The following is a 24,739-nucleotide window of genomic DNA, read 5'->3' on the forward strand; positions in this document are numbered from 1 at the left end:
TGCTTGAAACCATTATAAGATTGTATATCAAATATACTTCACTAAAAATATCAAAATAAATTTAAATAAATAATACATAAACAGCTCCTAAAATCAGTAAGACAACCCTAAAGAAAATGGGCAAAAGATGTGAACAGGCACTTTTTAAAGGAGGAAATCTAAATGGCTAATAAATATGTATTTATTATATGGCTAAAAAATATTCAGGTCTCAATCTTATTACTGATCAATGAAATGCAAATTAAAACTTCAGTGAAATACTACTTTATACCTACTCACCTGGAAAAATTAATGACAACTAAGCATTAGTGAAATGTAATCCATAAGAATTCTTACATGTTGCTGGAAAAGTGAAATGCAGACCATCAATTGGGAAAATGTTAGTGTTCTACTGTAAAGTAGAACACTTTCTAGGTTCTAAATCCTATAGAATCTCTTGCTCGCATACATGAGGACACAATTTGGGTTCTTTTCAATAGCTTCTAATTCCAAATTAGAAAAAAAAAATCAAGTGGCTTTATCACCGGATAATAAACTGTGGTATGGTCGCATAAAGCAGTATTTTCCAGCAGGTAAAAATGAATTACAAATCTATACTGGAATGTGTATTTACTACAGAAACAACTTGGAAAGAAGCAAGTTTCAGGAGGGAACATACGGCACTAGACCGTTTTTATAAAGCATCAAATAAGCAAAATGAAACAGTGTATTAGGGATACAGACAAGTGATTTTAAAAAGGTGTTTTAAAAAGCAAGAGCCTGATAGACAAAAAACTCAGCAGGGAGGTCACCTCCGGTGGAGGGAGGCGGGGAGGCCGGGTAAGGGGATTTTCTAGAGACTTGCCTAAGTGGAATCACATCATATGTACTCTTTTTTGTCTGCCTCCTTTCCTAATTTCACGTAATTATTTTGAGTTACATCCATGTTGTTCCTTCATTCTATTAATAGTTCATTCCTTTTTAGGACCAAGCAGTATATAAGGCAACACAGAGTTGGGTTTTAGTTTTTTATATGAGGGAGCAACACACAGGTAGGAGTATGGTGCAAGGGACATTCTAGCTCTTAGGCAGCATAGTATTCATGGATGTTATTCCCATGTTCACAACATGTATTTCATGTATTCTTCTGTATAGAGTACATATTACATGTGTGCATTCTATATAATTAACTATATAATATGTAATTTAAGTTATGCACATAATTAAAAAATACTCTGAATCCCCAGATTTTAACTCCTGAGCATGCCTCCCCAGGCCCTCCTCATCTGGCTTCACCCGCCCCCTCCACTAGCCGCCCCTCTGCGCCGTAACATTCTGCCTCTCCAGCCACATTAGATGACACCTCCGCCCACGTGCTGCGTCACCTCCCAGCCCTACGCCGCCTCGCCCACCTTCCCCATCAGAGAGCCCCGATTCCTGCGCCCTCTCTGTTCCCTGGTGTCGCGACCCTTCAAGGACCGAAGCAACACGCCCAAGGTCTTGATTCTTCTCTAGGCTTTATTGTCTAATCTCTCACGGCGCTTACAGCAGTTGTCGGGAAGCTTTTCTCCCTCCCGGCGGGCTCCCTTATATTCAGTCACCCAACCAATCTGGGACAGTATCATGCGTGACCTTTAAGCAGATAGGTGTCACGCGCCACTCTAAGCGGGCAGCACGAGCTGTGCACGGGTACGGAAGTCTGCTGGGCCAATCCCCAACAGGGAAGAGGGGAAAGGGTGGTGAGCAGGAAGCAGGCGCCATCTTTTAGGGCGTTGTCCAGCTAGAGTGGGGCTCAGCCTCGGCCCCCACACCCAGGCCCTGCGATCCGCGTGCCCCGCCATTCCTCGCAGCACCCTCTAGAGCCCGCGCCCCTGCCCACCGGGGGCCGCGGACTGGGAACTGGCCAGGTGCATTGCCCCTTGCGAGGCCCGGGGACTGGCGGGGCCGTAGCCGCGGGATGGGTTTGAGCCCGGCCTCCGCAAGGAAGGGCCGGCTCCACCTCTCTGGGTTCCCCAGAGGCCACCCCAAACCCGTCCTGGGAACCGCAGGTCAGGGCCCAGCGCCAGTCACCCTGCGGCCCCTCGACTGTGCGGAAATGCTCCCCCCACCCCCACCGAGCCGCCGCGGCCTCCAGGCGGTCCTCCAGGTCGGGAGGGCTGTCGGACTCCCAGGGGAGTCACCAGAGTTGCCTTCAAGGCTCCTTCTGGTAGATATTTATTGATGGTGTGAAATGCCATTAAGCGAAACGATTGCCTGTTTCGGAATGCTCACTGTAAGTAACATCACCGCAGCGACCCCTGCCCCTGTGTCCAGGTCTCCCCCGCTGCTGGCCTGCAGGTGAAGTGGGACAGAGGTGGCAGCCCCATGCGGGGGGAGTAGGAAGGGCTCTGGGGCTCTAGCTCTGCAGAAGCTTCTGCTATGGGTTTTAGACCCTAGGATGTCTGCCATCTCACCTCATCCTCTCCCTGACCCTCTCCCAAGGAGTTCCAGCCTCTCCTTCCAGAGGAACTGAGCCCTCTCCAGCACCTAGTCCCACAGTCCCCTTCCGTTCACCCCAAAATTTATTGGGGGTGAACCAGGAGCCAGGCACAGTGCTAGACTGAAGTGCCCAGCCCACCTTTGTAGAGCCGTCAAGGTGCTCACTCCAAAATCCCTTCACCTGGTGCCACCCCCACAGAAGGTGTGATGGTTTAAATAGCCCTTGTTTTCTTGAATTAGAATAATCTCTGGGGCCTCACACGTTGGTCCAGCTCCCCCTGCCCAAGCAGTCGCAGCAAGGCACGTCAGGCCAGGGCCAGAGCCAGCAGCAGGGGTAAGAGCCTTCCTGTCCTGGGGAAGGGCTGGGTCTCTGGGTGGCAGGCTTTGAAAACTGGCTTTAATGGCAAATCTACAAAACACAGTTTGAGGTGGTTTCTGTGATAACTAGCCTACCACTGACCCATCAGCAGAAGGCTGGTGAGCTCCTGGTAATGGATTATGACCAGGCCTGGGACCCACTGGCAGGAGGGGTGCTTGGAGGCAGTTCCTAGCCACAGGGCCTTCTCCAGGCCCCTGAGAAAGGAATCCAGGAGGACACCTACCGTATTGCCGGTTGGTCTCGCTAAGGAATGGTGTGACCTTCTTGCAAATTCCTCTGTTCCATTTCATTAAAAACATGGTTTGCCTCTTTTCACAATCCTGAGGGGCTGAAAGTCTCTAGAAGAGCTGTACCGAAAATGAGGGGCCCCTCCTCCCCATACACTACTATACTTTGGGGAAGAATTAAAGTATAGGGCAAGAAAATGCCATTTTCGGGTTGGTAATGTACCAGGTATATACATATGCTTTGTCTTGAACCCTCTTGACAACTCTGAGACAAACGGTATCATCTCTATTTTACAGATAATCAGACAAATTCAAATTCAGACAGGCTAATTCACTAGCTCGTGGTTGGACAGCAAGTATCGGTGTCAGAATTCAAACCCAGGTCTCTTTGCCTCGATATATTTCACTATAGTTACCCAAAAAAGCACATTCTTGCCTTCAATTTCAGTCTTCTCCTGAATACTTTGTTTCAAGGGACAAAATATACCGATTTCTTTCACATTATTTGCAGTTACAGTGTTGTGGTTCAATAAGATTTCTCAGAAATACAGAGCCACACAGTGGAAAAAACAGCTCAGGGGTCAAGCCCTTGCCGCTGGCAGGACTGGGAGTGAGAAGTGAGGAGAGAGGCCCTCGTGCATTGCATTAGAAGCCGCTGTGTACTGTTACCACTTTTTTGAAAGCTGTGTGCGAGTTTCATTTTGATGAACATTTTAAAAAGATGATTAGCAAATTAAAAAACCCTGAAGCTACTTGTTGCTAGGAATGATCTGAAAAGCAGGAAACAGCCATTGTTCTGTAGGACATTTAATGGCAACACAGAAAGAAAGCTTCAGGGGAAAAACTCGAGTCTCAAAACAGAAATATCTTAAAATCACAAAGCTGAAGTAATACAGAATTTCCAAAAACTTGTTAACTATATGATCCTAAAATTCATTTAGGAAGAAGCCTGTAGTTAAATTGGAGACCACACCCAACCAGGAGACAGCAGAGTCAAATTCAACCCCAAAGCCTGGGAGTGCAGGCAAATTAACAAAGCACGCAGCTGAGGTGCGTATCGCAAGAATTCGTAGGCGGTGCATATCTTTACCATCCCAGCGACTTCTCTACATACTGTATTTTTTCTATTTAGACTGTGTGGCACACTGATTCGGAGTGTTGGTTATACCTTTTTAACTTTTTAAAAGCAGCTTTATTGAGTCATTTGCTGAGCTTTACTGGGGAATAACTGACATACCTATAGACTGACATACCATAAACTACATATTTAGAATATACAACTAGGTATGTGGACATATATGTATATCTCCATGAAACAAACCATTACCACGATCAAGATAACATCCCCATCACTCCCCAGACTTCCTTTATTTCCCTTTGTAATTCCCTCCCTCCTCCCACCCCCATCCGCAGCCAACAACCAATCTGCTGTCTGTCACTATACTTTATTTAGCATTTTCTAGAGACTTACATAAGTGGAATCACACACCACTACTGGTTTATGCATTCACCTGTTGACCGGCATTTGGGCTGTTCCCAGTTTTGGGCTGTTACAAGTAAAGCTGCTATGAACATTTGTGTGCAAGTCTTGATTCAGACATGTCTTTGTTTCTCTTGGGTGAATACTCAGGAATGAAATAGCTAGGACATATGGTAGGTGTAAAGTTTAACTTACTATTTTCCAAAGTGACTGTGCTTTGAAAAGACTGATAGTAATATAGCCTTATATTAATACAGTCACTCCAGTTTTCTTTCAGTTAATATTAGCACATAATTAGTATATACTTTTATATATAATTAGCACACATAATTTTATACAAATTAGCATAGAAATAGTATGTCATTACCATCTATTAGTATATAATTTTCTTCCTTTTAACCTATTTATGCATTTATATTTAAAACATGTTTCTTGTAGGCAGCATAGCGTCAGGTTTTAGTTGTTTATCCAGTCTGACAATCTCTGCCTTAATTGGAGTGTTTAGACTGTGTACTTTACTGTGACAATTGATACAGTTAGATTTAAAGCTATCATCTCACTATTTATGTTCTGTTTGGCCCATCTTTGTTTGCTTTCTCCTCTTTTTTTCTGATTTCATTTTGATTATTTCTTGTGATTCTGTTTTATTTCATTTGTGGCTTATTAACTATATATAGTTCTTCGTGTTTTGTAATTTTAATTCTTGTTTTAGTTTTCATGTTATACACTTTTATTTATTACAATCTACCTTCAGGAGATAACATACCACTTTATATATAGTAGAAGAAGCTTACTTTCAGGTCTCTACACCTGGCTTTATTGTACTATTATCATACATTTTACTGAAACCTATGTTATAAATCCCAGTCTACACGGTTGTTATTTTTGCTTCAGCTGTCAGTTATCTTTAAAAAAAAGAGAAGAGAAAAAACTTTATTGAGATATAATTCACACATAGAATTTCCCCTTTTAAAGTGTATAATGCAGTGGTTTTTGGTCTGTTCACAGAGTTGCATGACCATCATCCCCATCTAAGTCTAGAACATTCTCATGACCTTAAAAAGAAACTCCATTCATTAGCAGTCACCCCCCCACCCTGCCCCCATTTTCCTGCACCCAGTCCCTGGAAACCACTAATTTATTTTTTGTCTCTGTGGGTTTGCCTATTCTGGACATTTCATGTAAATGGGATCATACAACATGCGGTGTTTCGTGTCTGGCTTCTTTCAGCCGGCATAGTGTCTGTGGAGCTCACCCGTGTCGCAGCTGCCTGCCCCTCTACCTCGAGTTCTCCCTCTTGTGTCGTGTCAACATTTCAGGGCTTGGGGTTTTATTTCTGAGATACCGTCTGGGTTAGGGTTGGAGCCAAAAGTGAAGTTTCTAGAATTTGTGTCTTGATGTTCTTTTGCTCCTAGTTTTCACATCTGCTCTAATGCCTGGTCCGGTTGGGGAGCGTGACCCAGGAGCCAGTGTGTTCCAGAAACTGTCTGGGGGCTTCACATGTTCACTCCCAGGAGTTCGAATCAATGCTCGCTCTTTGTGAAGCTCCTCCTGCCTCCCTGCCACGGGCCACGGGCAGCACAACCCCGTATCCACCTCCCTGCGCCGCACAGACTGGTGACTTTCAGCACTCGTATCATCAAGGGGCCTTACGAAAGACCAGTTTTTCTAAGTGGGTGCCTGTTTCTTGGAGAAGTGTCAGAGCTGGGTGCCAGTCTGTGAAAAGTAAACACAGAGCAGGTGGATGGAAGATTCTGAAGTAACATCTTCCAAAGAAAGAAAAAATCAGAGAAACCTTAATCTGGAATTGGAGACCGGAGCATCAGGTGGGGTTGGAGGTCGCCCCGGAGGACCCAGACAGATCCCTTGAGGGTCATGCAATGCTGGGGAGGGGGAAAGGGAAGGATGGGAACCTGGGAAAAGCCTCCAATGTGGCTGCAACCTTGGATGCCATTAAAGTCACCTGGGTAGCTCTTAAATCTGGTTCCCAGGCCATAGTGGGAACTTGGCTTTATACTTCATACTTCTTATTTTTTATATATAGTATAAAAAGCTTACTTTTGTGTTATCACACCTGGCTTTATTGTATTGTTATCATACGTTTTACTTAAACATATGTTATAAATCCTTAGCTCTGGCTTTGTAGTTTTGGCTGCCTTTAAAGTCACCTGGGTAGTCCTTAAAACTCTGGTTCCCAGGCAATACTCCAGATCATCTTAATATTTTAGATCTTCCCAGATCATTTCCATGGCAACCAAGGTTGAGACCCAACGCTCAATATAATCAATTTACAGTGGGAGAAAATCCAGCAAGAGTGGTAATGCCAAGTGACTATGAAGTCTGTTGTGAATCCCAACCAATTTTTCACCTTTTTTGCCTCCACCCAGTGGAATATTGCCGACGGAGAGAATTAAAGAACAAACGAAAACTTCTCAGACTTACAAAATTCCCTCCTCTTCCCCACTCCCTGTATTTTCTATACCAAAAAGCTTGTTCAATATCCTTGATGACCAGCACATGGATTATTTTTGATATTTTTCTTGCTCATAATGGCATCGCAATGAGTCAGGCTGTCCTCCAACAGGCAGTTATTCTAGGAAATAACAGCAAGGATGCTGATTGATTGAGCGGCTATTGTTGACCCTGGGGATGACCCGGCCAGGCGGAGTGAGAAGTGACTGACTATTTGGTTGGTGGGGAGTGGGTCTGGAGAGGGGCCTGCACGCTCCTAGGAAGAACTTGAGTGTCTGTCCACCTGGCTCGGCGGACGTTCAGCACCCTGCCTTCCGTGATGTACTTTGGTTGGAGGGCAAATGACATTGATCATCACCCTCAGGTATTGGAGGTTGTACTCAATAGAGTGAAATAGAAAAAGGGTTCGTTCAAGGATAACATAAAGTCCCTCTGGACTGACTCAGCAAAACCTGCCCCATGACATTACTATCACCACTGCCCCATCTGCCCCCATCCTTGCCAGAAATAGCCTGAAATAGTCTGAATCGATTTGCGTTCCTGCACTTCAGGAGCTTATTTGTTATCCTTCATCCTTTGTCCATGATCCTTCCCTTTTTTCTGCCTAGGAAACATCTGTCAGGTCTTAGATGTTAATGACCTTCAGGCTGTGTGAAGTGTCAGTGAGGGTGGGTTTTCCTGTGCCACCTGTAGACAAAGAGCAAAAATGGCCTCAGCTTATTGTGTTCATTCCTGTGAAGCCATTAGACTTAATAAGTTCTCCTCCCCCTCATTTATGTTTGCTCAGAAGTGAAACACAATTAGAAAATCTATGAGTCAAAGATCTGTATATACTTAAATTTAAATCAAAGGCATTTAATTCTCTGCCTATGTCAGCACATGTAAACACTGAACCAAACTTAGTTTTTTTTTCTGTTTTTTATTTTTTAATTTTTTTATTAAGGTATTATTGATATACACTCTTATGAAGGTTTCACATGAAAAAACAATGTGGTTACTACATTTACCCATATTATCAAGTCCCCACCATACCCCATTTCATCCACTGTCCATCAGTGTAGTGAGATGCCACAGATTCAGCATTTGCCTTCTCTGTGCTACACTGTCTTCCCCATGGTTCCCCCACACCATGTGTACTAAACATAATACCCCTCAATCCCCTTCTCCCTCCCTCCCCACCCACCCTCCTCCACCCCTCCCCCTTGGTAACCACTAGTCCCTTCTTAGAGTCTCTGAGTCTGCTGCTGTTTTGTTCCTTCAGTTTTCTTTTGTTCTTACACTCCACAGATGAGTGAAATCATTTGGTACTTGTCTATCTCTGCCAGGCTTATTTCACTGAGCATAGTATCTTCCAGCTCCAACCATGTTGTTGCAAATGGTGGATTTGTTTCTTTCTTATGGCCAGACTTAGTTTTTAAAAATAACTTTCAAAAGGTTTGAAAATGCTGCACTGATCCCTTTGCCATTCATCAAGACACAGGCATTCACTTTAAATGACTGGTTCTTAGTATTTGAATCACAAGGAGGATCCTATTCATTTTTCAATATTCCTTTTTAATCTCCTTCAAAGGTTGAGGAAGGCCCCTGCTCTTGGCCTCTCTCTGCTGCCTCCCTTACCTGCACCTGCCCCAGCCCTCTGGTCCTCCGTGTCCATCTACCACTACCACATCACTTCTCCTGATGTCTGCCATCGTTTATGTGCTCTCTTCCCAACCCTTAGCTCTCACCCTCCTCAGTATATTGCCACCCTCTAGGTTTTAGGGAGGGATGCAGCCACATCTCTTTCCCTGGGCCTGTGGTAAAACAAAGTGAAGTCCATGGCGGTCTGCTTTCTGGTTGAGAAGCGTGGCTTGGGGCGCCCTCTAGTGGGTGCTTGATGGCCATTGTATTTTCTTTTTAAGGCGGTAGGAATTGGCGGTTCTGCTGTTGACATGCTGTGGGACCTTGGACAATGCACTTGGTCTTTCCTGACTTCAGTTGCTTCTGTGTGATATTGTACTGTAGGTATTCTTCATGCCCATAAAAACTCGTTCCATCAAGCTAGCAGGAGTTCTAAAATGGATAAATGAGGATCTCAGAAAATCTCCCCATTAAAGCAGAGATAAAGCTGGACAAAATTGTCAAAGGAAACTATTTAATGACTCTGGATTTGACCAAAGGCACACAGTATATTGAGGAATGCCTACTGAATCTTGGAATCTCAGAACAGGAAGTCTGTAGTGTTTTAGCAAAGACCCCGTCTCTTTACCTCCCCAGGTCTGCGGTAGAGATGCTGTACCCTGGTGGGTGGGACATGCCACAGGGACTGCCAGTGGCAGTAGAGGGCAACTGACTTTAATTGGAGCAAAGTATGGAAAAATGCCATGTCCAGGGATGTTGTTGAAAACAATAGGTATCTCAGTGGCAAAAATCATGGGCAGCCTATATTGCAAGCTAGCCTGAGGTTGCAATGTGGTTGGGACAAACAATAGATTAACAGAGCAGCCAGAAATGTGACATGGAAATTCAGGTAGTGAAACAGCTAAAGAGGCTCTGGGAAAGCCACCCATATATCTGGAGGTCTGGAAGGGACACACAAGGCCTACACACAGGAGGCTGAAGGGGGCCTGTGGGAGTCTCTAGGTGCTGGAGGAACATGAGGCCTCGTGAATGCAGAAATTGAAAGCTGGGAAGGACTTGTAAACTTCAGAACTTTGAATTCTTCAAACCACACAGATCCATAAGCCTTCCTGGCTGAAGACATAGCTCAGCCTCTAACCCATCACTGGCTGACCATTAAGCTATGCTGATCCGGGAAACTAGGCTTAAAGATAAGAGAAAAAACCCAAAACAAAATAAAGCAAAACCCTAAGCAGATACATCAGTAATCGCAAGCTGGGAGGGAAACAGACACAGAAATAGTCCAGGCAGGCCACTAAATGGACACACAAATGGCAAAGACCACCAGCCCAGAGGGGGATCAGAATCCAAACTGTTGGCAGCCAAGCACAAAGAGAAAATCTTTAAAGTAGAAAGAGGGGAAAAAAAGATGTATCATGTACAAAGGAACCACAGTAAAATAATAGCCAATGTTTCATCAGAAACAATGGAGGCCATCGGGCAGTGGGATGGCTTCTGCAAAGTAAAACACGGTCAACTAAAAATCCTATAGCCAATAAACTACTGTTAGGCTGGAGGAAGGAAAAACAAGGACATGCAAACAGAACAGAGAGATGCCATAGGGGGAGAGCAGACCAGACCCCAAGGTCCGTGCCTTATATGGAAAGGGGACAGTTCTTCCTGAATTCCATCCTTCTGATGTGCCAACTAAGACCCGGATATCAGCCTCCTCCCTCTTGGAAGGAAAAAAGTTTCTAGTTGTCTGTTATGTCGCCTTTAGCCAATCATATCTCTCCACGCCCCCTAGGAAAGCTTGCCCACTCCTCCCCCTCCTAACCCCTTATAACCCCCACCTCCCTGACCAGGTGTGGCTTCCCCGGCCTGTAGTACCCAGACCGCAGAACATCACCCGGGAGTGGCACTCAAATAAACTACCGGGCCCTTTGTTGTCTCTCTTTGCCTGCTTATTTCGGCTAAAATTTATCTTACAACTACCTTTCAAAAAGGTGAAATAAAGGTAGTCTCAGATAAATGACCCATAGAATATGGCACTAGAATACTTGCTTTACAAGAAATAGCACAGTTCTTCAGGGAAGAAAAAGTTCTGCAAGGAAGTCACATCAGATAGTAACTCGAAATCCAAATGAAATACAAAGCACCCGTTAATGGTAGTTCATAGGTTGTTATTATAAAAGAGTATAAACATAGTATCTTTTATTCTGACAAAAAAGACAATTTAATGAAACAATGATTATAAAATTCTATTGGTGGCCTTCTAACCTGCAAATATGACAATAATAGCACAAGGGGTGGGGGACTGAAATGGACTTATATTGGCCAGACAGTAACTTAACAGGAAGAAGTGTGAAGCAGTTAAACAGTCCAAAACAGGCAGGGGTCATCGTGGTAAAGCAAGATACAGTTACAGGCCACCCATAGGAAGCACACTTTAGATTCAAAGTCATAAGTAGGTTGTAAGTAAAAGGATGTAAAAAGATGCAAATATTATGCCAATGAAAGAAGCCAGATATGAGACCACATATTATATGATCCATTTATATGAAATGTCCAGAACAGGCAAATCTAGAGAGAAAGTAGATCAGTGGTTGCCTGGGGCTGAGAGGAAAGGGTAGGCGAGACAAGGTGAGTGACTGCGCGTGGGTACCAGGTTGTCTGGGGCTGGGAGAGGAGACAGGAATGCCTGCGTGCACATGAGGAATCTCTTTGGATGTTTAGAACAATTCATGTTCTATATTCGGGTTGTGGTGGTGATTATACAAATTCAGAAAAGACACAGGTGAAAATCCCCTTTTACTTCTATGAGTTTTTGCCCTGGCAAATGCCTGTTCCCAGCCAGGGAAACAGTGCTGGGAACTGGGGGCAGAGACCCAATCCTGAGGAAGTTTGACTAAGCAGGCAAATTGCCACAAGCTTGGGGTAAGTACCAGCGTGACGGGTGGGTGGGCAGGGAGGTGGCGCTCTGCTGGCTCTGACCATCTGGCAGGCCTTCTCCGGGAGGAATCGGGGAGCAGAGCCCTTTTCTTTTTGCTCTTTCCTGAACAAGCCTGGGGGTAGTTTGGGAGGGATGCGCAGTACTGGCATAGGAGGGATATGGGATATGTGCACGCGTGCGCGCGCACACACACACACACACACACTCACACACACTCACACACACACACACTCTCTCACACACACACACACACACAATCTCTTAGATGAACAGTGTCTCCCCCAGGCCTGTTTGAAGTATCAGCAGTCTGGGTCAAAGCAAGAGATAGAAACTACCTAGTGGATTAAACGGAAAGTTCAATATAAAGAATTACTGAACTGTGTAAAAGAGTGACTATAAGGTACAGGGAACCTTGATATGGGCTGAGGGAGAGTATTCGAGGAAGCACAGACAGGAAGAGGCCCAGCCCTCATTGGAGAGGTCTGGTCAACCCGCTGGATAGCAGAGTACCTTGGTTTGGCCAGGTTGGAGCTGGACTGCAGGTGCTGGACAAGTGCAATCCTTTGGAGAATAGGTGGGGAGTGGGCTACCAGCAACTCGTGCTTTGGGCCGGCAGAGGAGGGGGAGATCCTCTGGGCCGTGCAAGGGATCTGCAGGGGAAGGAGGCTTCGGGCACTGATTTCTGTGTGAAAAGGGCCCCAGAAAGGTTATTGCCAAGCCAGGCTGCAAGGGGGACGGGGATGAAAGGTGCCGGGCTTGGGCAGAGCGCCACCCCGTGTCCTCACATCTACACTGCTGGCCATCACCCCCTGCCCCAAACCAGCGACTGCAGGAGAGCCCCTTCCTGGGGCAGTGTCCCTCCAATACCCTCTATTGAGAACGCTTAACATGGCACTCACTGTCAAGTAGAAACACAGGCGTCGGTCAATTGCCACAGCGTACAGAGTGTGCATGCAGACCCAAGAGGCACTACACTGCTGACTGGCACAGTTAGCGTCAGTGGTCTTAATAATGGCAGTGACAGCAGGGGTGGGGCAGAGCTTTTGGTCCTTTGTGTGAAGAGAGCTTTTTGCAGCCTGGGTTTCTACAAAGGGATGCAACGTGGTGTCTTTGGGCTGGGCTGCAGGTGATCCCCAAACAGGGTCTCTGGAGGTCCTTGGGTATGTGCAGTTTCCTTATTTTATCTTACTGTTTCCATCACGGGGGGAACCAAGACCCAGACCCGGAGACCTGATGAGATTTTTCGAATTGGCTATGAGCACTGGGCCATCTATGTGGAAAATGATTGTGTGGTCCATCTGGCTCCCCCGAGTAAGAGTGGGTATGCTATTGAAATGCTGATGTGGAAGTTAGGGAAGCAGAAAGCAGTTCGGCTCCTTGTTGCTCCTCGGCTGCTGCCCTTCTCCAGCAATAGCACAGCCCACAGCATTACTGGATTTTAATTTACCCTGTGATAAGGTGTGGTCTCTACCAGAACCATCAAGCGTCCAGCCCTAAGAGAGATGCAAGTGCGGAGACTGCCCCTAAGTTCCCTGACTGCCTAGACCACCCTTTCTTTTAAAATAGACACGTAGGAATCTGAGCCTCCATTTCCTGGACAGCGGTTCAGTACCCTTCCTCTTGGTTCTGGGGATCCCCTGGGAGGGCTGCAGATGCTGTCATGTTCTGATTGTCACTTGTTTCCTAATGACCCCAAATGCTGCTTCCAGCTGCGTGGTCACCTCTGGGCCCCTCTGCGAGAGGACAGCCCCCTCCTAGGAGCTGAGGCTTACACGAAGGGGGCTCCTCACCATGTCTGTGAAGATGACTGATGTCTGGTTAGGAAAGTAAGACCCAAACCCTGGATTTGGTCAGGCCAGCACAACATAGCAGAGGCCAGGGCCTCACTGTAAGATGCTTCTAGAGTTTCCTTAGACAGGGAGTGCTATGGGGATTGACCCACGGGCAGGCAGCCAGCGCAGGGCAGAAGGCTTCTGGAGGAGGCTGCTCCTTGGCAGCCCATCTGATCCACCCCCCGTCCTCTGCCATGCCTTTCATAGAAGGTGAAACCGAGGCCCCAGAGGGACACGGCCTACCCAGCACCTTAGAGGGAGCCTGTGTCCTGCCCGCTGCCCCCGGCTATTTTCCAGTTTCCGTTCATCTGGCCCGCAGGTGAGCAGATTGAGGCGGGCAGCAGCACCTGCGTCTTGAGCAGCTGAGCCATCGTGAGGTACAGCCGACTGGAGAATGCGCGGCTGCTCCCGGAAGATTAACAAGCTGGACAGGACCCACCTGCCCTGCCTGTGGACAAGATCATGCAGCGCACAAAAAAGATGGTCAACAGGATAGTGCCATACAGCCTGATGGAAGGGAACTGCGGGCACTTCGCCAACCACCTCAGATATGGCGAGCCTGGGAGCCAGCAGGCGGGCTGCCACTCGCTCTGACGGCGCCTTCCTGATGAGTTTTCTGGGGGCCCGTCACCTCATTGGTGATCAGTGCGTTCCTACTGTTTGTTGGACTAGCAGAGCCTGGTTCAGGGGATGTTTCCACCTCTCTTACTCCACAGAGGAGCGGAACAGGCAGGGGGCTATAATGTGAGACCCAATCAGTTTATTTCTGAGCCGCTCCTTCCTTTACAAAAGGGATAAACTGAGATAGATCATTTTTTGCAAAAGTTGCAAAAATTAGCAGCCAGTGGGCCACATCTGGCCCACAGAGATGTTTTTCTCAGATGGCTAGTTTTTTTGTTTAAACTGGAATTACTTGCCGGCATTCAGTAAGTATATGCTATATACAAAATATAGAAATTTTATATAACAAGATCTGGATTCCCAGCCTCTTGGGGCCGTGGAGCCTGTGTACCTGCTTGCTGACACCCTGTGGGGCTGAATCCGGGCTCCCCTTTTAGAAGAAGTGAGCGGGGGAGGTGAGCCACCTACCAGCTTCTCCTCATTACCTGCCTGGCCCATATTGCATGTGGGTTTGGGACCTCCTGCCATATAGGGTGAGGATCAATTAAATTTGGTACAATGCATATGAAAAGAGCTTTGCAAGACTGTATCTGTGGCAATTTGAGCAGCTCTTCTTGAGATCTGATCCTTACTAAAACCTCATTGTTAGGGGCTGGGTTTATTCTTCTCAGTTCTTGTCCCGCCTGCAACAGAGAATTGAAAGGCAGAGACACAGTAGCGAACCAAAATGGAATGAAAGTTTTATTTGAATACACTCCAAGTTCACTGAACTCCTGCTCGGCCTTGGGCACGTCCCTTGCCAACTCCTAAAACCAGGGTCACCTGGTGTCCAGTGTCCGCTTGGACCAGCACAGCATGGGAACTAAGCCCCCACCACCCCAGGATTTGGGGGAGCCACAGAGCACTGGATGAAGTGAGATTATGTTCTGAGAACTTCCCAAAGCAAAGAAAGGAGATTTTCAGGCAGGCTTCTAAAGAGCATGGTAGCACAGCTGCAGTCCTGTTGGGGTCCCCAGGTGACCAGAACTTGCAAGCCCAAATCAGAGCTCTCAGCAGCCCCTCCCTACTTACCTGGAGTGGGACAGAGAGAGTGACACACTCGAAGAAGGTGAGTGTGGGCAACCCCAGAGAGGAGGCGCACTGAAGGGTTTAGGGTCTGGGGTTTTATGGTGCCTTTTGGGTAAGGGCCAGCATAAGGCATGATGTACACAGGTGATTCATAACTCCTTTGATTTTTGTCCTAGGAACAGGGTTATTTAAGTGACTGTGTTGGTCCGGGTCCCAGCATTCCTTCCGCACAGGTTTACTTACGCTTCGGAGCTCTGTCCTGATTACAAAGTCACTCGATTAAGGGGCTGGAAGAAGAGGGACTACAGCATGTAGATTAAGTTAAAGAATGGGCTGGGCTCTTTTTGCAGGCTAAGTAGATTTTACAATGGCATGACCCTCGTGCTATTTCCCTGCCCTACCTAAGGCGGAGAAGTCCTTGACTGACTTTTCTCTATTTGGGGAATATCGGGACATTCCAACTCACTCCTGGCCTTTGAAACTCCAACTAATGACTTCAGCTCATTAACTCCGAGTCTTTCCTGGCTCTCTGAGTTTATCTGGTTGACTCTTCGAGTCCCTTCCATTGGGCTTTACTGGCTTCATTCTCTCTCCACCCCCTTCATGTCTGACTTTCTGCCTAACATTGTGAGATGAGCAGAGAAAGTCTTTATTATTGCCTTTTTAATAGTTTAAAAAAAAGGATTAAAGGCAAAACCTAATTTTTTCATGTTCCTTTCTGTTTCTTATGTTTTCTTAACATACTGGGCTCAAATCCCAGTCCAGGCTCTGTACTGTTGCTACCCCAGCCCCCAGTGAGCATCAGCTGGCCGCCCACCCCTACGCACTCCCTCCTCCTCGGTTCTCTGCTCCTCTCCAGGCCTTGCTCCCTGACTAGGGGTTCAGTGAGCTCTGCTCTGAGGGAGCCCCCATCCCATGAGCATTTGTACGTGAAAAGAAGACCACAGGGTTCACGAGGGTGATGGGGGGCTCTCCTGAGGAGTGCGGGCCGGGCAATGAGACGCAAGCCCAGATCTGATGCTAATCCCCTCTGGGGCTTCGTCTGGGTGCGTCCTCTCCCTGGCCCACTCCCTGTGTCAAGCGGGGGGCCTCAGTGGCTTGGCCACTCTGACATACTCTGCCTCCAGCCCCACAGTAGAGGCAGACCCTGGGCTGACTAGCTGTGCGGAGGAAGGGGATCAGGAGCCCTGAGTGCCCCCGGCAGCAGGGGAGGGTGTCTGGCTCAGCCGTCCCTCTCAAGCCTCCTGGGTCTTTGGGAACGTAGGACAGCACCGGCTGCTGCTGCTTCCTTCAGGGAGGACTCCAGGCAGGCGACTTCCCGAGGTGGGTGGTGGGGAGGGCGGGGGCAGGGCTCAGGCCCAGGACACCCTCTGAGTACCCTGTGCACTGATGTATTTTGCAGGTCGAGCACGCCCTGATGGAGGGTGCGGCGGAGGCCGCGGGAGCAGTCCTCTCAGCTGTGGTGGACGGCATGCGGCCCAAGCCAGCCACTCCTGAAGGTGCTGAGAACTCCAAGCAGAGGAAGAGCTGCTGACATTGGCAAAGGGAACAAGCTTCCTTCCCTCCCCTTGCCTTCTTCTCTCAAGGAACCCATATAAGAAAATTGTGAGCTTCTGGAAGAATCTAGAGTGTATTCAATTACCCCTCTAGAAATACATCCAGTGTATGTGATCGTGGACCCATGGGCTCTCAGGGTGGGAAGAACCTAATATTCATTATGCATCTATTAGGTGTCAGGTCCTGTGCTCCGCATGTCGTATGCTTACTTCATGTTACCCTTTGTGGGAGGGGCCCCTGCTCGTGTCTTAGGCTGATCCTGGTCTGTGATGCTTGAATACGGTCTAAAACACCCTGGAACCCTCTGCTTAAACGTTCCCAGGGATGAAGGGCTCTTTTTAGAAGTTCTTTTTATTGAATTGAAATGTCTCTAGCTTTTCTGCATTCACCCTAGCCCTGCCTTTCTTTTTTCTTTTTTTACTTTTTTACTTTTTTACTTTTTAATTTTTTAATTTTAGTATTAATCTACAATTACATGAGCGACATTATGGTTACTAGATTCCCCAATTATCAAGTCCCCACCACATACCCCATTACAGTCACTGTCCATCAGCGTAGTAAGATGCTAGAGTCACTACTTGTCTTCTTTGTGCTATACTGCCTTCCCCGTGTCCCCTCCCTGCCCACATTATACATGCTAATCATAATGCCCCTTTTCCTCCCTTATCCCTTCCTTCCCACCCATCCTCCCCAGTCCCTTTCCCTTTGGTAACTGTTAGTCCATTCTTGGGTTCTGTGATTGTGCTGCTGTTTTGTTCCTTCAGTTTTCCTTTGTTCTTATACTCCACATATGAGTGAAATCATTTGGTACTTGTCTTTCTCCGCCTGGCTTATTTCACTGAGCATAATACCCTCTAGCTCCATCCATGTTGTTGCAAATGGTAGGATTTGTTTTCTTCTTATGGCTGAATAATATTCCATTGTGTATATGTACCACATCTTCTTTATCCATTCATCTACTGATGGACACTTAGGTTGCTTCCATTTCTTGGCTATTGTAAATAGTGCTGCAATAAACATAGGGGTGCATCTGTCTTTTTCAAACTGGGCTGCTGTATTCTCAGGGTAAATCCCTAGGAGTGGAGTTCCTCTCAGACCTGCCTTTCTGACCCAGGGTGCAGAGGTGTCTCAGGAGGATGACTTGAAGGAAATCTGTAACTTGCTCTACAGGGCTCACTGCATCTTATTCTGGGAACTCTTCTCCCACAAAATATTTTCTTTTTAAAATTATACATTAACCACTCCATTTCTTCTCTGAACATGTAACCTTTGAGCTGACATCCTGAAGCCCTTTTGTCCACCTCCCAAAAAGAATGTTTTCTAGTCTTCTATTATATATTATAATTCTATTAAAATTTCTTATCTCTATTATATAGTTTTCATCAGGAGCATTGACAAGAAAACCCTAACTTTCCGATAGCACCATGTTATAAGTTTAAAACCCCAGTACCCCAGTGATAGAATATAAGCAGTGCCTAGAAAAACATTCCTACAAAACAATCCAATTGTGAGGAATGGATGCTTTTTTTTTGTACTGAGAATACCTGTGTCTTATCATGGATTTTTTCATTTTTTCAATCAGAAGAGATATGAATTAGGCTTGTGACACAGCGAGATTCAGAAGGCCTTCTGCATTAATGAAAATGTCATTGGTGCCTTATCTTAGACCTCTACAGTGAAAAAGGGAAAAATAAAGGCCAGGAAAAGACAAAAGCAATAAAGGAACTAACCAGGCAACACTATACAGTAAATACCAGTTTCTGGCAGGCCATTTTATCCCAATGACAAGGACATAAAGGAGAAATGTCATTTATATATTATGTTCCCTAAAATTGAAATGGGAAGTGCTTATGGTTTTTTTTGCTAATTTTCCTAAGTTTCTGAGCTCTTCCTCAGAAGTTAGTACTAAGCTAGTTTAACACACTTCTCAAATTAAATGAAAACTTGAAAAGGAAAAAAAAATGAAAAAACTGTTATTTATATCTTCAGGTTAAAAACGAAACTTATGCAAAAGGAAAATAAAATCTTTCATTAAAAAGGAATAGGTTAATCATGCTGACCTAATTTAAGTCACTATCATTCTTGCATTGTCCCTAACAATGCCACTTGCATATTTATGAGTAAGAGAATTCTGCATGATTAAAAAAAAATGAATTTACAAACTATTTCATAACTGGCATTTTAAAGTAAATTTTTAATAAAAGTATGTACAATGATAATCTTTAAAAAAAATTATACATTAACCTTACTCTTTATTGTTCAAAAAAAACAGTTTCAAGTATAATCAAAAAGACCATTTATCTTGCTTTTCTACCTTTCAATTATCAGGAAATTAGAAATTTCCATTTTCATGATTTCAGATGAATATCTAAAATAAGGTAATCAATGGACCTCTGTGCGGATGAGGGAGAGGAAGGAGCGGACTTTTGTGATGCGAAGAATGTTGCCTTGACAGGAGATCTAAAATTATGCCTGGGGATTGTTAGTGCCACTTGAGAGCTGATGCCACCCAAGCAAGCTGGAGAAGGGCCCTCAAAACACCCAGGAAATATAGGGAATGTGGCAGAGGGCAGGATGAAATCCCCAAAGCATTTCAGATATGTTAGGATCTCCCACAAGTCTTTCTCCTATTTGGAGAAAATAGACCAGTAATGGAACTCTTCAGTCTCCCCATTTTTTTCTTAGCAATCCAAACTCGACTGCCTCCTCCCACTTCCTAAACGTTGGCATCTGGGTGTGCATCTTCGTCTCCCGTCTGCCCTTTCTGGGCAGCCTCTCTGCCCTGCCAATGGATTTCAGGCCCGGACAGGTTCACTATGGATTCAGTGAGACTGAGGAATGACAATGGGATGTTCTTGGGGTGAAAGGGTTTATTACCCTCCTTGTTCTCCTGGCGGCAGGTCGAGCACTAGAATTACCTCTGCACCCAGCAGTCTGCAGGTCTGTCACCCTCCTCCGTCTCTGCCTCCGCCCAGAGCACCGGGCAGAGCTCTTTATATAGTGACTCAGTCAATAACAGCTCATTGCCAGCAGGTGTGGAAGCAGTAGCCTAGCAGCAGGCCAATTACACCATCAAGTAGTTCAGGGTCAGGTGAGGGTCCTGGCCATAGGAACCCCAACTTTCCCCACACTCTGTGCTTTGCACGGCAGTCCTGGGTGCTGGTAGGTAGAGCATGCCCTCAATTCTGTGAATCAGGACTTGGAGAAAGCCACTGTCCCAGCCAGCTCCCCCAGCCCCCAAAACCAGTTAGTTCTCCAAACCTCACCCTTCATTCATTGTGGTCTAGGTTGAGACTTCCTTTGAAGCAGAACCCAAGTGCCAGGAATTTATAAATTATATTCCCTTGAACTTCGAGTGAACTCAGTCATCTATCAGTGAACCTTGTGATTTGAAGATGACTTTGAACCTATAGACCATATTAATCATTCAAACAACTAATGTTTGATTAACAAACAACTCCCCAATACCAGAGAGTGTTTAGTGACTTCTAGTCAAAGGACTCATCCATCTCTTGCTTATGTTTGACATGGAAAGATGTTTCCCTGGCTTCTTTCTGGTTTGCATCCAGTGAGGCAAAGACCCCCAGGAGCGTATCAGGGCTTATGTCCACCCATTCATCCACAAACATTTTTGAGTGTCTGTCAGGTGCCCTGCCCTGGCTCCCCCCACATTTGCCTGAACCCATGAGCAATGGTCAGGGATGGCAGTGAGAAGCTCTGAGTCGGTTGGGAGGACACAAGCCACAATGAGGCGTGGGGTGCAGACCACCCGCAGGACAGCACCTCCTGCTTACAGCCGTCAGAAAGCCATGAGCTCTGGAATGCACACACAGCAGTTCGCAGGTGACGGGGCAGGTTCATAAGAGGATGTTAAAAAACACCTGCAGCAGTGTCTGCATTCTAGAGTAAAAACCGAAATCTCTGCTTTGAGTGGGACCCTTAGAGCCTCTGGTTAGCCTTTAGTCTTGCAGATAGAAGGCGCATGCCCACTGTTCTGAGAAATCCTAAGTAATCTGAATGCAAATGTTTCTAAGGTGGTAAATGCTGATGTCTTGTTTGTATGCTTGCTTTTTAGTGCTCATTCCTTTTCGCTTTTGGGGGGACGGGCGAGTGGGGGCAGGGGTTGACCTGGCAAGTCACAGGGAAGGTCAGAGAATTCGAATGCGCGCCCTGTTCCTGAACGGTCGGTCGTCGGGAGGTCCCGTATTAGCAACACATGAGCCAGCAGGAGCTGCCCGCAAAACAGTTCTGCTTAACGACTGAAAGGCTGACCTCAGGAAACACTGAATAAGCCCTGGGGAGATAATTATAACAATAATGGATTTGGTTTTGCTGGCTGGGAGTGGGAGATAAAAAGTGGAAAACATGTTGGTCCGGGATGCCAACTGAATAGAAAGGAGTGACTCCCCCAGTGAGGGGAGAAGTGGACAGAGAGGACCCCCTGACACCAGGAGTAGGAGAAACTGCTCCCCAGTTCCTAGTTGGAAGCTTTGGTCTTATGCTTTTGATCACCTTCTGTTATTCAAGCCGCATATTGAGAAGGGGGATAAAGAAAGCAGTGTGGCATCGTCTATGGTGCCCAAGAGGGCTACAGTTACAGAGAGACGAGGCTGGGGCCACCAGAGGGCATCTGCGGAAGTGAGCCGCCCAAGAGGGGCTCCGCGTCCCGGGCCTCGGGAATACTCGGGGAGAGGACTGGATTTCTAGCAACCATACAGGTGGAAAGCTCGGTCAAGAAGGTAAAATTGTAAAGGGAAGGATGACTTGGATGTAGGACTTGGATGGTGGGCCCCGTAGGTCCCGGATGCTTGTATCACACAGTCCAGCCCAACATACAGGCGGTGGTGAAGGAGACGCTGTGTTCTGCTGGTCATGGACCATTTTCACCGCACGTTTTTACCAAACCTTCTTTCATCACTTTAGCAGAACAAGAAATGTTTACAAAAACTCTGAGAAGGCTGTTGAGCCACTGGAAGTTCTTTTCTCTCAGAATTTCTGTGCTCAGTGCATTTGAGGCCAACCATCAGCTAGGCAGACTCTTAAATGAGAAGACAACTATTTTTGAACCCCTGCTGCTTCTCTGTACAGAGGAAGTAGTTTGGTTTTCAGCTTGATTAGGGTGGTTATTTAAAAAGATTTTTTTTTTTTTTGGTTATTCAGTTTATTCACTTTGCTAGGTTAAATATAAAAAGATTAATTTTTATGCTTGTTTTCAGAAAGATTGCTTAAAGTTCAACTTCAAAGTTAAAGCATATCTGAGTTTAGAGCAATGTGGGGGGTGCTTTGCACATGAGTAGTTCTGGGGACTCCTAGCTCTGCTCCAGAACAAGGGCTTTTGGAAAAACCAGCTGAGGTCACAGCATCCTTCTCTTTTCACCTGGACCGAAGATGGCTTTACCCACCCTTGCCTGAACCCACGAGCAGTGATGGGGGTGGCAGCGAGACGTTCTTCATCAGAAAGACCCGGTACCTGTAGTGTCAGTGATTTTCCAGGGCAGGGGCCTCCACGCTTCCCAGCAGCGGCCTTGAGGCCTGAGGCTGTCCAGCTGCCTGGTGGATGGAAGGGATAAAAGCAGAGCAGGTTGGGGTGAAGTTGGGCCCAGAGCCACTTGAGGCAGCGGGGGTGGGGGGCCGTCTGTTAGAGCAGAAGCCCTCTTGGAAGCCCCCTCAGACACGCTCCGCCATTTCACGGGAAAAAAATGATTCTGACAGCACGAGTGACACTGAGGGAGGGCCCCTGCCTTTCCAGCGCCATTTGAAATGCCTTAGGACCTTCACTCACGCCGGCTCCTGAGTTCGTTGTCTCCCTTACAGAGCCGGTGGCCCCTTAGACAGCTGCCCCACCAGCTTTATCCAAATCTTTCAGTGGATAAGTATTCAAAGCAGTAATATCTCCATTTGGAGAAATAAGAGAATTGAGATCTAGAGCTGCCTTAGGAGGGAACCAGAGGAAAACAGGAGACGCAGGTACTCAAGGCCCAAAGATGCATAACGACCAGGACAGTTTGGGCAGGGGCGGAGGGCCGTGCCCGCCACAGGGCTCAGCAGCAGGGCCAGAGCCAGCTGCATAGAATCCCAGTGTCGCTTTGGCCCTGAGGTGCGTAGTAGTAGGTATTAGTGAGTAGGATGAACTTTTGAAGCTGACCTCTGACACATGTAGCACTAAAGTTCTCTGCAGGGTTCGACACTGAGTTGTGTTTACCTGTGGCTGCACAGGTCGCCCCTTTTGGAGAAGCCACTCAGACTTCTCACTAACAAATCAAAGACAGTCCTGAGGCCCTCTCTCATGACCCACGCTGTGGGAATTAGACTGTAGCTAGAGAGTTTTTAAATGGGTGTTTGCAAACCAAGGTTAAGAAAGCTAAACAGACACAGGACACTCTTGGTCCCCCCTCAAGGCCATAGACAAACTCTTGACTTACATGTCCTTGAGATATTTTGCAGGAATCAGGACCCACCAATGACCTACCTCCTGGCCACCAGCATGTAGACCCCAGACTGGGCGGAGCCAGAAGCTCGGCAGCTGACACTCCTCAAACAACCCCTGTCAGCTCACCACTGACCAGTCAGAACGGGCATGAGCTGATCATGCCCTCTAACTCTTTGCCCTACTTTTGCCTTTAAAACCCTTGCTTGTGAACCAACTGGGAGTTTGATACCTTAAGCATTAGCTACTTCTTCTCCTTGCTTGGTGCCCTGCAATAAATCCACTGTTTCCTTCATGACATCCTGACATCAGTGTTTGGCGTTGCTGCGTGCTGGGCGAGCAGACCCAGGTCTGTGCGGTTAGGTGACATACGCACATGCAGTACCTACTCACAGAGCTGAAGCCACAAGGTGTGTCCTCTTTGTGGGAGGTCGAAGGCATGGGGGGAGGTGAGGGGAGAACTGGGGAGCCATGGAATGTCAGAACCACTTTGGCAGGAATCAGCCTTTGGACTGATTTGGCACAGAGCCCCCAGCCTGTGGCTGCGGCACAGCTTGTCTGGATGCAAACTTATCCAGAGGGTAGCTTTGGCATCCCCAGGAGCCAGGTGTGGCTCCCTGTAGAGGGAACAGGCTTCCCCACCATCTCAGCTGAGGTGGAGAGAGCGAGAGGTCTCAGTATGTCTTGCTCACATGCAGACGCTCGGGGTTCTGCTCCTCCACACCTCTGTGTTCTGTGCTCAGTCCCAGGGCAGCCCTGAAGCGTCTCCCCCAGGGCTGTGGGACTTCCCACAGCAACAGGAAAACAGTGCTCTCATAACTGCTGATGGCCATTGATGAGACTGCCTTCTGGGGGCTCACACTCAGGACTGTCACTCTGCAAGGCTGGGCTCAGGAAGCATGGGGTAGGGAGGCCACCAAGCCTTGTCCATCAAGAACATAGAGGCAGACTCCAAACACAAGGGCCCTGGCAGATGCATGATATTAAGAAAAGTGTCCAAAGAAATACCTGTGTCATGATTGATCTGTCATCCTCCAAATATGGGGAAATAACCTGCTAGAGATTCCTTGAAGTCTCATCTCGAGATTTTTCCCAAAGGTGCAGGTAGACAGGTGTTAGGACTCTCAAGTCAAACAGAGTCACTATATGACCCAACAATTCTACTCCTATCCTCAAAGAATTGAAAACAGGTGCTCACAAAAAATTATCAAATATTTATAACATTATTCATAATTGTCCAAAAGGGGAAATAACCCAAATGTCCGTCAACTGATGAATGCATAAACAAAACGTTGGTATATTATTCAACCATAAAAAGTAATGAAATAGTAATACATATTACAATATGGATGAACCTTGACATTATTTTCAGTGAAAGAATATAGGCACAAAAGGTCACATACTGAAGCAAGATACGGAAGCAACTTAAGTGTCCACCAATAGACAAATGGATAAAGAAGATGTGGTACATATACACCATGGAATATTATTCAGCCATAAAAAGAAAAGAAATCCTGCCATTTGCAACCACATGGATGGGTCTAGAGGGAATTATGCTCAGTGAAATAAGCCAGGTGGAGAAAGACAAATACCATATGAATTCACTTTTTTGTGGAGTATAAAAACAAAGCAAAACAGAGGGAACAAAATAGCAGTAGACTCATAGA

The 24,739-nt window shown here is 46.6% G+C and overlaps 1 protein-coding gene across 1 annotated transcript; it reads left to right on the plus strand.

Moving 5' to 3' along the window:
• Positions 1 to 1,936: 1,936 nt before the first annotated feature.
• PLAAT5 (phospholipase A and acyltransferase 5) lies at positions 1,937 to 17,135 on the plus strand. The gene is given in 9 exon segments (XM_073217751.1): positions 1,937 to 2,125; positions 2,730 to 2,791; positions 4,005 to 4,112; positions 12,770 to 12,798; positions 12,801 to 12,878; positions 13,719 to 13,791; positions 13,793 to 13,842; positions 13,845 to 13,972; positions 16,491 to 17,135. Coding segments are annotated over 9 exon segments (849 nt in total). The 3' UTR covers positions 16,623 to 17,135.
• The last annotated feature ends 7,604 nt before the right edge of the window (positions 17,136 to 24,739 follow it).

Source organism: Manis javanica, chromosome 11 (assembly GCF_040802235.1).
Source record: "Manis javanica isolate MJ-LG chromosome 11, MJ_LKY, whole genome shotgun sequence".
NCBI classification, from domain to species: Eukaryota; Metazoa; Chordata; class Mammalia; order Pholidota; family Manidae; genus Manis; species Manis javanica.